The sequence below is a fragment of the Lactuca serriola genome, chromosome 6 (assembly GCF_051521515.1).
Source record: "Lactuca serriola cultivar US96UC23 chromosome 6, Lser_US96UC23_V15, whole genome shotgun sequence".
NCBI classification, from domain to species: Eukaryota; Viridiplantae; Streptophyta; class Magnoliopsida; order Asterales; family Asteraceae; genus Lactuca; species Lactuca serriola.
The window spans coordinates 55,784,736-55,801,150 of record NC_136413.1 but is presented as its reverse complement, the minus strand read 5'-3'; the positions used below and the strand labels follow the sequence as shown (position 1 = coordinate 55,801,150).

General features: G+C 37.3%; 1 protein-coding gene across 1 annotated transcript; it reads right to left on the bottom strand.

Annotated features, from left to right (window-relative positions):
* Positions 1 to 13,505: 13,505 nt before the first annotated feature.
* Positions 13,506 to 15,589, bottom strand: LOC145059239 (zinc finger protein WIP3-like). Its single transcript, XM_079007086.1, has 2 exons — positions 15,019 to 15,589; positions 13,506 to 14,269 (listed from the first exon to the last, which is right to left on the bottom strand). Exons 1-2 carry the CDS (start codon positions 15,487 to 15,489, stop codon positions 13,829 to 13,831), a joined length of 912 nt encoding a protein of 303 aa, XP_078863212.1. The 5' UTR covers positions 15,490 to 15,589; the 3' UTR covers positions 13,506 to 13,828.
* Between the last annotated feature and the right edge of the window lie 826 nt (positions 15,590 to 16,415).

Here is a 16,415-nt window from a genome sequence, read left to right as displayed (position 1 = left end):
GCAAAATGGAAAGAGGCAATGGACAGCAAGATTCAGTCTATGTATGACAACCAAGTTTGGAATTTGGTTGACCATGTGCCCGGGCGTAAGACGGTCGGGTGCAAGTGGATCTTCAAGAAGAAGACCGACGTGGATGGGAATGTGCAGACATATAAGGTGCGATTGGTTGCGAAGGGTTTCACTCAAACTCCCGGAGTTGACTATGATGAAACTTTCTCACCAGTTGCTAAGATAAAGTCTATTAGGGTGATGCTGGCAATTGTTGCATTCTATGATTATGAAATATGGAAAATGGATGGCAAAACCGCTTTCCTTAATGGGAAGTTGGTTGAGGATTTTTACATGTCTCAGCCATAGGGTTTTGTCAATGAAAACCCTAAAAATTAGGGTTTGGCCTCCGGCCACGTACGCCCGACATACTAGGCAATGCATTTTTCTTCATTTAAGGCTCTTTAGGACCAACTTGCAAACTAATTACATAATAAGGGTTGAAATGGTAAATACATGGGAATCAAGGTGTTACAACTCTCCACCGCTTTAATCAGACTTCATCCTCGAAGTCTGCTGCAACAAATAACTCAGGGTAGTGTTGTTGCATCTCTGCGTCAGGCTCCCAAGGCCATTCAGAACCCTTCTGATGTTGCCACTAGACCTTGACCAAAGACACCACCTTATTGTGCAAGGCCTTCGTCTTCTTATCCAAAATCTCCACTGGTCTCTCAACATAATGTTGGCGATCATTAACCTGAATATCACCCAAAGGAGCAACCGTTGAATCATCAGCCACACACTTTCGAAGCTGAGAAACATGGAAGGTGATGTGAATCTGACTGAGCTCCTCAGTCAAATCCAACCGATAAGCCATCCTGCCAACACTGAAAATCACTCGAAATAGCCCAATATACTGGGGTCCCAACTTGCCCATCTTCCTGAAGCGTATTATACCCCCATAGGGTGATACCTTCAGTAGTACCTTATCTCTAACCTAGACCACCAACTTCGATCGGCGCCTATCATCATAACTCTTCTGCCGACTCTAAGTTGTCTGCAACCTATATCTGATCTGCTGAATAAGCTCTGTCGCAAATCTCGATACAACTTGGTAGATTTATTGTGTATCGAAAATCTGATTTGTGTGCATCCTCTAACATTGTCTGCTTGACCCCACCAAAATCTAGTACCCAAACCCAACCACATCGGGTAAATAATCCACAACTACCAGTCTGTAGATGATAAGTAGTGCTAAAATGTAAAATCGTGCCTAATTCCTCATGGAACCTCCACCAAAACCGCAAAGTGAATCGCATATCCCGATCTGATACAGTAGAAACTAGAACATGAGGTTGGGCGACGATTTCGCGCACATACACATTATGCCAATTTCTTAGCCGAGGAGCTCTCCTGGATAGCTAAGAAGTAGGAACTCTTGGTCAGATGGTCCACTATCACCCATATTGCATCGAGCCCCTTAGCCGTCCGAGGTAGCTTGATGATGAAAGCCATGGTGATCCATTCCTATTTCCACATGGGAACCTCCAAAGGCTGAAGCTTACCATGCAACCTCTGGTTTTCGGCCTTGACCATCCGATAGGTCAAGCACCTGTCAACATACCATGCTATCCCCTTCTTCATGTACGACCACCAGTAACTAAGTCGCACCTCTCTAACCCTCATTTACTGATACCCTAACCCTAAATCGATCTTGGAAAACCAAGATGAAAACTGAGACTGATCGAAGAGGTCATCAATCCATGGAAGTGGATAACGGTTCTTCACCGTTAACTTGTTCAACTCCTGGTAATAAATGCATATCCGGTGTGAACCATCCTTCTTCTTAAAAAATAAGATTGGTGTTCCCCACAGTGAACTGTTCGGTCTAATAAATTGTTTGCCCAACAGCTCCTGAAGCTGAGAGGACAACTCCTGTGTCTCAGGTGGTTCCAATCGGTACAGTGGCTTAGCAATGGGAGTCGTACCAGGTACCAAATCTATCCTTAACTCAACCTATCTCTCAGGAGGCACATTGGGTAACTCCTCTAGGAACATATCTACAAACTCTCTAACAATAGGGACATCCATAACCAGAACGTCCTTCCCAACTCGATTGTCAACCACATACACGAGGTAACCCAAAACACCCATGCTGAAGATACTGCCGAGCCTTGACTGTCGAACAAAAGGCTGATCCAACCTTGGTACCCTCTCCATAAATAACCAGTTCTCCCCCACTTGGGGTTTGAACTACCACTTGCTAATACTCACAATCAATCATCACACTAAACATGTTAAACTAGTCCATCCCTACTATCACGCATACATCCGCCATGGGGATAGGGATTAGATGAAACGGGTAAGACACCTCGAAAATCTCCATAAAATAACCCCGATAAACACTTGAGGTATAAATCTCATGTTTGTTGGCAATAGAAACCCGCAATAGACACTCCAATTCTCCTAGAGTCATCTCAAAACTCCTACTAAAATACTGAGACACAAAAGACCAACTCGCACCCGGTTCAAAAAGCACAAGATCAAGCATGTAGTTCACTAAGAATGTACCTAAAAAAATCATAAACATAAGCATACCATAAAATACATGCAAAATAATAAATGAAAACATACCAATAACGACATCTGGTGCCACTTCGGCCTCCTCTGCTGCGAGATGGAAAGCACAACCCTGAGCACTCGGGGGCTCCGCCCTATGTTGGCATCCGTCCATGATCCGAATGGTAGAAGTAGATGGTGCCAGTATGGGCCTGGTGAAAAGCAAGGGACACTAGGCCTTGACATGGCCCACCTCTTGCAATGGTAACAAATCCTGGTACTCGGCACTGGGACCTAATGGTGATAATCCCTCACATAGTGCCCACTCTTGCCACATTTGTGGCATCAAGAAGAAGAGGATCGGAAAACAGCCTCATGAAACTTGTCACACTTGCTACAAGTGTGGCCACTGTGGCCTCCTGATGGTGAATCAGCGAGCCTAATACACTTTGCTGCTAGCTGCGACTGAACGGGAGACTGACAATGCTCCCTCGTCTTGATGTACATCTCAATCCCCCGCTTCCTCACGACATCCAAAAGCTTGGTGAGGGTACCGTAACGTTGGGTGCGCACGAGCTGACGGATATCTGTCTTGAGCATGCTCAAGTATCGTGTCATCTGGGCCTGCTCCGAAGCAGCAAAATTAGGGCAAAAAAGAGCCCTCTCCGTGAACATTTTGGTGATATCCATCACTGTCTCAGTCGTTTATCTCAGATCCAGGTACTCTTGAGCCAATCTCTCCCTCTCCACCAAGGGAACATATCTCGTATGGAACATCTTTGAGAATTGTTCCCAAGTAACAACAACCCTCTCTTCAGGAGTATACGAGCTGGTCACCAGTCTCCACCAATCCTTCACCCCTAACCAGAGAAGGTTCAGGGGCCCTTGACCTTCTGGTCATTTGGGAAAGAACATGTGAAGAAACAAACCTTCACATCAGACAACCACCTCATCGCCACAATCAGGTCCTTGACCCTATCAAACTCCGGGGGCTTCGTATTGTCGAAGTCTCGATACCAGAATGATCTCTCCCCTCGAATCCTCGTAGCAACAATAGTCGCAATAGCAACCTCAGTCACTGCATCATAGCGATCATCAAATAGCTCAATCATAGCAATCTTGATAGACCCAAAAAGCTCCAGAATAGAACTCCAGGCAGCAGTAGCTACCTCAGTAGTAATCAACTCGCGAATGTCATCATCTGTCAATCTCGGTCTATCCTTGCCGCCAGCTCCAAAACCAAAACCTCACGTCGTCACCATATTGAAAATAAACCAAGATATACAACAGAAAGGTCACAGTTCATACTGCTATAACCAACATGACAAGACTAACCCTGGGGGTTGTGACTTCCTTGAAACATGTATGAGTTCTATGCTTCTAGTAGTACGAGCCTATACTACCTTCCACACCTACCTAAACACAAACCCACATCTAGGATACACATACATCCTATCCTCACTCTCTCGAGAGTGGCTAATCCTTCCTTAACTAGCCTGCTACACCTAGATACTCACTGAAGAAACTTCCACTAACCTTGTAACCACTCATGCATGCTAATCATACATAACACAAGATCTCATAGACATTCGGATAGTTGATTCTACCCTAAGCCCACAACCAATCAAGGAACAGGAAATAAGGCTAAATCAAACATTCTCAGGCGATATAATCTTAGTTATGTACAACTATGATGCACACACTAGGCAACTACAACAATAATGTCAATTTCATCTAACATACAAGAAGTCCTCCTAGCCTATCAGCATCATACATCATGAAATTCTATCATGCAATTACAGAAGATCCCTAGCCTACCACTAGGATGCAGTTCTATTATAATCATCAATAAATAACATTGTGGATAACATGGGGTAAACTTGATTGCTCTGGCTGATCGTACACATCTCGTCCTTCCTTTGTTACTTTTGAAAACTTTTATAGATCCTTAGTTTGAGTCTAGTTTCACATGAATGTTCATCCAGATCTTTCTAACCAGGGCTCTGATACCAACTTGTAACATCCCAAAAAACAGAATAAAGTTTTCATTTGTCCAAAACCTAATCCAAAGACCATAATTGTTTATGAAACATTGTTCCAAAAGTAATAATCAAAATCAGATTATCCCAAAATCCAATATCATAAAACCAGAAGGATGTGCAAGATCTTGCCTTAAAATTCCCCCGATTATCTGAAGTAACTGAAACAATAAACGGAGACTGTAATGCAAAGCTTAGTGAGTTTCCCATATACCGCACACATAACCAAAAAAATAACATGTGTACATGAGCCTTCAGCCATACTGGATCGCCTCTTAGTACCTGCAGCCTATCTGGACCACTTTCAGAGCGTTCAACATGACTGGACATCCACACTAGGACTTCAGTCTATCTGGACAGCCCTCCAGACCTTCGGCCTAACCGGACCGCCTCGCAAGCCTTCAGTCTATCCGAACCGCCCCGGGTGTCTTGGCCTTAGGCATAAAACTGGAAAGCCACAACCCAATAAACCATAACATGTCGACATAGACAATAATAATCAATAACCAGTAACACAAATAATCATACAGATCCACCAGTCTAACGGATACTCAGTGAACACATGTAATCATAAGGATCTACAAATCTAGCACATACTCAACATAACATCAAACCAATATACCAAGATCCATGATCTAGTAGGCAGACCTTGGTGCCTTCAACCCACAAGTGTAGTGAGGGAATGTCACACCCCTGAACCAGACGGCGGAAATGTTCGAGGGCTTGCGTGACTTAAATTGAATATCATCACAATGATTATACATGAATCATAACATAAACATCACCATGCATCAATACATTACAACTAACTTTGTTCACATCAAGTACATTGTTTAATCATTACATATCCATAATATAAATTGTGTGATAGTTTTTCCAAAAGCGTAATATCCTAACATACTCGGTGTTACTCCTCGACTTACCTGTTACCTGAGAATACAAGTTATTTTGAAAACGGTCAACATATGGAATGTTGGTGAGTTCATAACCATGGTTGTTTTGAAAATGTTTGTATAGTTTATAAAACCCAGAAAATCCGATATTTTCTGAAAAAGACAATTGTTCATACCAAAGTGTGAAGATCCATCGGTTTATGCATGAATGATTTCAAGGTGTGTATAAATGAAAAGTTTTGCATTATAGTTATTGAAAAATACAAATGAATGGTGTTGATTTCCTTGAAAAACCCGATGTTTTCCGATAAAGAAAAAATATAATTGTTTCAAATTTTTATACCGTTACGACGAATGATTTTGAATTTTCCCTGATTGCTCGGATAGTGTTAGATTTGTTTAATTGTGAGTCGTTATAACCATACATGATAATGACTAGTTCCTCTGTCTTGGCATTCTAACGAACGCCAGAATTGATCTTAAGATTTGGTCACCCTAGACCGGTCGAGTCTAACTGTAGCGAATAGCTGAGGTGTGGGGGAGTCACCCCCGTATAGATCTATACACAAACTCTCGCTCTCCCTCTAGGAGACTTTGATTATAACTACAGACTACAGACGACCCATAGAGGTGCCGCCCGCTATTACTCACTAAATCTAACATGAATTCGATTACCATTTATTAACGACTTGCATATGTTTACCGAATTGAAGGTAGGCCTAATAAACGAGGAGAAGAGGATTACAAGGTCCAACTAATCCCACATATTATTTATGGCTATTGGGTATACGAAGGACACGTTGGCCCATTTCGCATTTGATTTACTCGGACCTTACTAGCAATGCTAATGGGCCACTAAAGCCCAATAGCACTTAAAAGCCATTGAGGGTCCCTTAAATATGAAATTGGATCATAGAAGGCCCAATAACATTTATTATTATCCCTTGGGCCCAAAAATCATGTTAACGGATCACAAAGGCCCAACAAGCATGATTGGAACTTTCAGGCCCAAAGATTTGAATGTTTACCTGTTTTAGATATAGTATGATTGTTGGAAAGTTTGATTGAGTGATTGTTAATTTCGCACCGGAACGAGGCCGATCGGTTATTTTTAACGATGTTTGGAATTATACGTATTTTCATCTTTCCATTTTCATGAATTGTAGTTTGGTATTTTTATTTTAACTCAAATATCTTAAAAATAAAATAATTGACTCAAAAATATTGGTTTGAACCCTTTCAGCCCTTCTTTGGTAAAATTGACAATTTTAGTCCTTTATACAAAAAAAAAGACATTTTAAGCCCTTAAACCATTTTCTTGACACTTTTGACCCATAGACTTGTTCAAGTGATATTTTTAGCTCAAAACTTATTCTTTGCAGTTTCAGCCCTTCCAGAAGAGTGTTTTTCGGTTAAAACCCAAACTTTTTGCAACTTTTACAATTTTGGCCCAAAATCCAAAAAGTTTACAATTTTGATCCTTGTTTGGAAAATACATCATTTTAACCCCTGAATTTGTTTTATTCACCCTTTTACCCCCTGTTTTTGTGATGTTTATCATTTCAACCCCTTGAAAGTTGTAATTTTCACAAGTTTTGGCTCATTGGGCCGAAAAGCCCAAAATTTGGCCCATTAAGCCATAAATTTCATTTCTAACCTTTAAAATAGTATGATATTCATGAAAACACTGACTTTTACTGTTTTGACTCTTTTAGTCTTTGAGAATGCTGTGAATAGCAATTTTTCAACCCAACTTTTGTTTGTTTGACAATTTTAGCCCAAAAGTGAGTTTTATGTTGCAATTTGTATACTTTAATCTTAGAGGGTAATTTTTCTTGACTTGTTTTAGTGTAATACATCTTAGATCATATTCATCTTCCTATAAAAGCCACAGATCTCGAATTTCTATTCTTTTTGTTACACATTTACCACAAAAACACATGAAATCACACATAACATACACATACACATAGATCTACACATTTTACTTGTATTCTCCCCCATAAAACATATGAAAACCGAAAATAGATGGGTATACCTTTTCTTGTGGATCTCGGTTTTGAAGAAGAAATGAAAGAAGTTTGATGTTATTTTCGGCCCTAGCAAGCTTTCTTGGGTTGATGTCGAACATAAGAAGCTTCTAAGGAGTAGATCATGAAAAACTTACTTAGAATGAGTGACCTAACATGAAAATGAAGTTATACAACTTAAGTGTGGTAGGACTTACCAAGAATTGATGATTTTTCATGATGAAACTCTTCTTTAAGATGTGCAAATTCTCAAAAATTAGAGAGGAAATGTAGAGTGTTCTTGTGAGTGTTTGATAGAATTTGGAAGAGTGTGAGTGTGTGTGTGTGTGTGATAGTCTCGGTCGAAATAAGAGGAGAGAGGGGAAGAGAGAGATGAGTGCATGGGAACATGAGATTGGTCTTGAATGTATGTTGGACCATGCATGTTTATTTGGTGTATAATAGGAAGGTGGCACATAAAAGTCAACCCTTATTATTCTCCTTTTTTTGTTTTTTTTTGTTTTCCTCTTGGGCCGAGAAAGAGAGAGAAGAGAGATGGAGTAGGCCTTTAATGCTTGGTTCCAATAATAAGAGGCCCATTTTGATGGTTTTCGGCCCATTGGGCCCTTAGAGGTGTTTACGACCCAAATCTAGCATAAAGGAATGGATTTGAGTCCATTAAAGCTAATTGGATTTGTTGTGGCCCAATAAGGCCCATTAAAGATAAACTAGTCCATTTTAGGCTTATAAGGCCCAAAAGGTTATGTTTCATGGAAGTGGGTCCAATTAGAGCCCATATAAGAGTTCTAAGCCCAAAATAGTCAAATTTGGAAGCTTATTGGTCCATTAAGCCCAATAAGGAAATCCTAGTCCATAATGGACTTAAATCGGGATTTTTAGGGTTTCCAATTCTCTTAGACTATTTGAAAGTTTGAATAGGGTGTTTGATGGAAATTTTTGTTGTTATTGAATAAGCATCATACATGCTTTCACATTTTTGATTCACAAATGTTATCGTTGTTGTTGTTACAAGGTATAGAATTCCTAGTTGTGACAGGGAAACACTCACCTCACAGACTGACCAAATAGATGAATAACACGCTACTCTTAATATGAACTCTACCGATCACCTTCACAATAACCAGTAACCAAATCTCAGCCCACAACTCAAAATACCTAAAATAGCCCTAGGTCAAACTTAGTCAAAATCCTGGTCAAAGTCAAAAATCAGAAGGGGTCAACCGAGTTAAATCAGTCCAGTATGCCCAGTGTACTCAGCTCGTATACGTTGCGTAATACACCTTGACCGACTTACGGGGAGTTTATCACATACGCCCAACATACAATCAAGTATGCCTAGCTTACATGTCTGCCAACTACCATTTCTAAGAAGTTCTTAATCCATTTAGAAACTTCTTCCAAAACCCATATCTATTCCCAAAATAACATTCTAAGTTATTGAGTTTCCAACTTTATGACTTTGCATGGGTAGAAAGTGCCCAATATCAAAACCCCTAACTCCTAAACTCATTAAGTTCTCATAACCCATGAATGGAAGGAAACTAAGGACCAAGATTACTTTTTATGACTCTAAACACTCCAAAACGTCTAAAGGACAACTAAAATGATTTAGAGTAAACTATACTCATAAACACCAAGCTTATGGGACCAAAATGAACATAAATCCATGGCTAACAAGATCTAAGAAAAACTTCATAAAGATCAAAGCTTTTTACCTCCAAGTGGTGCAAAATGATGGTGTGCTTCTGGATCTAGGTTGCCTTTGAGCTCCCAAGATGATTCCACTTTTTTCTTTCTCCTTCAAGATCACTAAAATACACACCCAAGGCCAAAAATGCTCACACAAGAGGTTAGGGTTAGCTAAGGTCAAAAATGGGGATGGAGGCTGATGAATGAGGGGGTTTTTAGGAGTTAATGATGTTTAAATACGGTCTAAACCCAAAAAAATTAGGGTTTGGCCTTCGGCCACGTACGCCCAACATACTATGCAATGCGTTTTTCTCATTTAAGGCTCCTTAGGACCAACTTACAAACTAATTACATAATAAGGGTTGAAAATGTAAATACTTGGGAATTGAGGTGTTACAATATATGCATCTCGATAATTCAGTGCTAAAACTAAATGCACAAAAATGCTCGATCTTGATTGATATTAGATCAGTTGTATTTGTGGTCTCCATGATTGCCTATCAAGAACCAAAATCTTGAACGTTTTAAGATTGACATCATTCGGTGTCTCATGTTCATATGGATATTTTTGAACAAAAAGGATATTTGTTCACTTATCGATATGACTATCTCATACCTTCTAGTTTTTATTTAAGTACTTTTCATGGATGACATACCCTATGATCATTTATGAGTAATTCTTTATTTCTAGATACAAACCATTTTCGGGGTTACTATATAGCTTTTCTCTCTTGTGCAAATGGAGTCTAATGGGGATATTCCCTTTGACACAACAAGTTATTAATACAACTCATGATGCATGGGTCTGTAGGGTTACACAAAAAGTACAATCCAAGTTCTAAACGGCAAGAATAATATTATGCAGAGACTAGTTTATTAATTCAGCACGTATATAGTGACTTAATTAGAAACTAGTATGACTTGAGGGGTTTAACTTATAGCTAATTTGAATACGATTGAATAAGATCTTATTTAAGTATTTGAACTATTTGTAAGATAAGGATAATCATTAAAACCCTCCTTGACTCCATCCCTATATATATGATCTCACTTTCCTCCATTTTGGTTCTCTTTAAAATCTAGCACACACAAAATAGGGTTTTAGTGTTCTTCCTTCTTAAGAAATGAAAACATTCCAATATATCTTGTTTGGTATTGTTGGAGAGAAAAGGGTTTTTCTTGATGTTTTTGTGGACTAGTATTGACAAAAAGAAGGATTGTTAGTGTGGTGTGAACATGCTGGTAGAAGATTTATTATTTAGGCTCTAGCTAGAAATCATCCAAGCTGTTTATGGCATTTATTCTCTTATTTCTCTATGTTTATTTTTCTTCACGACATTATGTATATGGTTACATGGATGAATCATGATGGATTTTGTTATACATGCTTCCATTGCCATTTCGTTTTTAGGATCCTTCATGATCCAATAAAACTAATGTTAACTTAGGTGACCACTAGGTGTTTAATACATACTATGAGTAAAATGGTGTGACTATAGTTGCAAAGGTGAGTATTTACCAAAAAAATACACCTATAACTTTTTTTTTCATTTTAAAGTTCTTTTTCTTTATGATAACCTATTTATATGACATACTAATATTATAATTATGTTAGTGCATTAAGGAAATGTATTTTGAAAAGAGTTTTATTACACATGGGGACCTTTCGCATATTTTGAACTTGGTTTTGATCATGAACATGTGAAACCACATACGATGGTTTGAGAATTAGTGTGATTATGACATTCATGGCTCCTCAATTTAGAAATTTTGAATTGATGACGACATTCTAGAAATCTTCACATGCTCATGAGATTTGCAACCCCCTTGAGGTGGTGGGTACTATGGTGATAAATCCTTTGGACCTACTTTGGATGGGCATGAGAAAAATGGTATTTCACACGAGCCAACAACGTATGGGAAATATGTGGTGTGCTATGTGACATCCTCACATACGCCGAATGTTTTTACATCAATTGAGAGTTTGGACTTTGAGATACACATGAGAATTTGGAAGTAAAGGCATTTGCATTGTATTAGATAATTTGATTATTGTTTTATCTTAAGATTTTGTTGAGATTGTGTTATGCTACTATTGAAGTTCTCATTCCCTATTTATTGAGCTTGGTATATATCTTCAAGTTTTATAACTTATTTTCGAGGTTTTTACTTTGGGTATGGATGATCACTCTCATCCAAATCTCTTGAAGAGGTGACCTCATGACAACCTACTAAACTTTCCAAACTAAACACTTGTATTTTGATACGTATTTAGATCGGAAGACTTTTTGAAGACAAAGGACAAATTTACCTCTTGGATATTTAAAAGGCATTGTTAAAATCTTGACTATTTAGGACCAACTTCTGCAAAATGTTTTCTAAAATTATTAATGTTTTGTAAATTATCTGAAATGTTTATTTTAAATGACTATTTCAAATGCCTGATACGAGGGACGTTTCATTGAATCCACTTCAAACACATTATAGTTCATTCCGTTACCAAAAAGGTGCAAGAAAACAAGAAGATGAAGGTGGCAAATTAATGATTGAAGTTTCTGGATATCATTGTTGATCGAGTAGAACTCATTTTCTCAGGTCCATAATTTGTCCTGATGCTTAGGTTTCCTAGGCTTTTGTGCATAATAATCTACAAGATAACGAACTTTTTAGATACAATAATGAAGCAACATAAAAAAATGTAAGGAATGTTTATATACGTAAAAGAGTAAAATATGTAGTATTTAGCACATAATACCCATTAAATGGACGACTACGATGAAATGTTGGTTCAAAAGTTACAAACAGTTTCAGGACTAACTACTGTGATATAACATGTTTAGAAAGTGTCTCACATTCTAAAGAGTATATAAGGTGCCTAAACATCAATATTGAGGAAGAATATAAGGCACTTCTTTAGAAGTCCAAAAGGTAACTCCAAATCATAATTTCAGATGACAAACCAATTTCAAAATCATTCAAATGGTTCAAAGGGGATTTCTGGAACGTATTTACAAGATGGACTTAAGTAGATTTTGTCGTAGTCAAATTTCATACCTTGATACTGATCTACTACTTCTAATCATGTTTTCTCACCGCAAGGGGAAATACCTTGACTCCAACCATTTGTCATGTTCATGTTAAACTAACCTTATAAAGTGTACACTCAGTACCACATTTCTTGCATTAGATCGTTGTCTAAATCCTATTTGCAGATTGTAAAATATCTTATTATACAAAAGATATGGTAACACTAAGATCCCTAACGAAATGTGTATTTATTTATCCATACATAACACATATTCTTATTTCTTATTTATACTTTATAAACATCACATAAAATAGATGATAAAACCTTGAAAACATGACAAAATGAATTTTTGCCAAATTGATATTGCATTTAATTTTCAACCAATTTAGATGATAAAATATTCAAATCCAGTTAAAATGGATTTATTCCATACAAAAAAAGATAGTGTTTGACATTTTAGGGCCATCAATCATTTAAGGTTGTTAGAATTCATATGAGTAACAAGAGATTTTTCAGGTACACATAAGTATGTACGAAGAAGTGAAGAGTCCATATGTGAAAGAGCTTCTCTTTTATGAACACGTCAAATCACAAAGGGGTCCACACATAGTGGATTAAGATGCACATTAATAAATATGGTCTACTGTTGAAAGAAACAAAAAATTTTGGTTCAATAAGGTCCGCTTCAATTGATCATTGATCCAAACATAACTCTTTTTAAGTGTCCTAAACTATTTTCCAACTGTTATGAAACTATCATTTGTGATCCCAATCCTCTTCTAGTGTAATTAATGACATAAATACATGTTTTGTACCAATAATTCGTTTTCTCAAACCGATTAAAAGTTGTGGTGGACCGAGAACAAAACATGAAAGGGTATCGCATATGATTTTAGGGGTAGCATGCCGAAAATTTTGCATTACACTAGAAAAAAAAAAATTACACTAAGCCGGAAAAATCGAGGGTATCCCGGATCGGATCCTAGGTAGCTCGTACAACGTATTGGGTTCGTCCCTGAATCAAAGCCTATAACCAATATATTCTAGACTTCCCATATCAATTTCGAAGTTGTTATTGTCCTTTTGTATCATTCGTCTCCTACAAATTTCGTGAAATTGAGACCCTACACGGTTTAAATATTGCTAGGAAAAGTGACTTTTTACACAATCCTCTCAATATCCAAGATTTAGTAATCACACTCTATTATTAACATAAAAAATTTCTAACATATACTAGTATTTCATTAACATGCAAACATAACCCAAAAAATTATTAGCTCAACCATTAGCGAACAAAGAATTAATATTGAAATTGCAATTTAACAAAACCTGAAAAATCCATATGGTGGAGATCAACATTTAGCTATGAAGCCAATAAATTTTCTCTATAGAGGAGAGGCATTTCACGTATTTTTCCTCTCACTTGTAAAGAGATGAAAATTTATCGACTTCATGGCTTTACGAAAATCTTCCTTCCTTATTACAACACTCAGACTTGTATACTTAAAAGAGGTGATCCTATTAGAACTTTAACAATTGTTTCTAACAATTTTCAAAGTGCCAATAACATCAACCCTACATAATTTCATCGATTAGCTACCATTAATGCATAACTTCATCCTCAGAACCCGTAAGACATTCCTTCTCATCTTGATCAAACCCTTCAAGACATGGATGTGGAGAATGACCTTTTCCAAAAGACCGAATGTGATCCTTGAGTGATCTTTTATGTTTAAAATCCGATCCACAAGTGCAATACCACAATTTGCCACAGTTCTTCTCATGTGTCCTCCAATCTCCCTTCACCGCAAACTTTTTTGTGCAATACTTCCTGCATGTAAAGGGTTTAACGCCATGCTTTCTCTTGTAGTGTGTTTGAAGAGTACGAAAATCCTTCAAGGGCTTGGCTCGAGGGTGGTTGATGTTGTTCTTGCACCCTTGAGCACAACAATAGCATGGAAGCCTTAACATGGCTGCTGGTTGTGCACCCTTTAGCGATTCTGGTCCTTTCCTGTATTCAGATCCATGTCCCCACATGTGCATCTGTAACCATTTCAAGAATCGTAAACGTCAACCCTTGAAAATCTCTAATTTGACTTTTGGTCAAGGTATTCAGATTGATTTTAAACCATGAAATGAAATGAAATGGTAGAAGCGTATTCATTGCGAGATACAAACATCGGGTGTAACCAAGAAAACCAATCATTCCAATCATTAAAGCATTATATATAGAGTTGTATCGACAAAAAATTCTTTGATTGACTGATTGATTTTATGACCACTTCAAGAGTCATTTACCTATGACCCTACTCCAATGGAAGAAATGAACAAAGAAAAATATGGCAGCTTTAAATCTTTAATCATCCCAAATGATGACCAAAATTTATGGGATCAGTAATAAATTACAAAATGGGCAACATTTTCAACGTAAACTTTGATCAATCAGTCAGTCTTCCACTACAATAAAGTTACCCAATGTTTTCCCAGTTTGAAACTACTCAAAGGATTTCAAAAAAGTGACACAGTAATGTACAGTATATATCTCCTTCCTTTCCGATTAATGTTTAGAAATTTATTTTATTTTATTATCTAATTAATTCTCATGATGCATGAATCTTGGTATGCTTGCATATATGAACATGAAAAACTTAACCATCTAACCATCGCAATAACGCTACAAATGGTTAACTTTTTTCTGTTTTACGAAATTAAATGCAAAATAATAAAATATATATGATGCATCGATAGAGATGATCGGATAAAATATTTATGTATAATATAAAAAGATTTACCTGCATGTTATTGTATCTATTGAAGGTTTTGTTGCATAAGGAACAAACAAACTGCATAGGTCCAACTAGGATTTGCGATGGTGTTGGTATCCAAAACCTAGTGATCTGATCATGATCGCTGTTATGATCATTATTGAACTTTACCATCTTCATATCCGATTTAATCTCATCTTCTTGCTTAAACTCCTCAAAAAGTTCTTTAGTGACCACTGAATCTTCTGCGTAACTAGGCAATCCGATATGCAGTGTTACTGTCAGTTTTTCGATGTTATGATCTTCTTCTTTGATCGTCAAAACCCTATCTTTATCATCTTGGTTGATAAGTTGACTGAGTAGGGGTAAGCATTGAATGGTTTCGTGGCTAAAATCTTGTTCTTTAGAGAACGTCATAGTGTCATATGAAGAGGATGATGAAGTAGAAGGAGGAGATGGCTTGAGCCATTCAAAGAACGGTGGAGCTTCAAAGCACATAATGTTTGATGGCCATGAAGAGGGGAATGAGAAGGGAGATTAAATGGGTGTGAAAGGGTGGATTTTACTTATCAAAGTAAGGTGGTTTGGTTAAGTCCTTTTGCCTTTCTTTCTATCTTTATTCATGCCTTTAAGGTGCGTGTGTGTTCGAGAAAAAGACATGAGTGGTGGTGGTCAATTAGGGAAAATGGTTGATTGACAAAAAAGGACCCTAGGAGCAACCAAGATTGTGAGATTTCCTACTTTTATTTGTATAACATAATGTTAATCATAAAGAATGGCAATTAACTTTGTCTTACTTTTTAATTTAACTATTATAAAGTTTAACATTATAAACAAAAAAATGTTAACATAGTAAAAAGATTAAAGAATTATCCATAATTGATCAGAAATAGGAATCGTTCTTAATCAAACCTAATGTTAACAAAAAAATGTTAACTTTATTGACGGTAATGACTTTTTTCCTTGTCGTGATTATATATTGAACAATTAAAAAATATTCTATACCAAACCTAATGTAAACCAAGACACCGGATGAATATAGGGAAGGAGAGACACTACAAGAAAAGACCCATGTGTCGAGGATATATATCTATGGCGACAACAACAGTCGTCGTTACAACTACTTCTATCCCGACCAAATGTCGTCGATGTAGGGTTGACCAAATTTGTTTGACCAGAGCTTTTATGCTGACGACAGCTTAGGCGAGAACAGAATGGTTTACACGTTTTCTGAAAACTTATGTCGACGACATGTCGTTGATATGTTACGAAAATATAAATTTTATTTATTTAAATTCATGTTGCAGAATAAAGAAAACGATGTCGTTTGTGGAAAGCTATCCCGATGACTACTTGTCGTCGATATAGAGGGAAGACGATCTGAGTGTACTTTATCATGACGACATGTCGTCGACAAAAAAATT

Bases quoted from the DNA above. Each gene is read 5' to 3' on its own strand.
- LOC145059239 (XM_079007086.1), bottom strand. From the start codon at position 15,489: ATGTGCTTTGAAGCTCCACCGTTCTTTGAATGGCTCAAGCCATCTCCT. The intron at 14,270-15,018 runs GTAAATCTTTTT...AAATGGTTACAG, and splicing joins ATAGATACAATAACATGCAG to ATGCACATGTGGGGACATGG.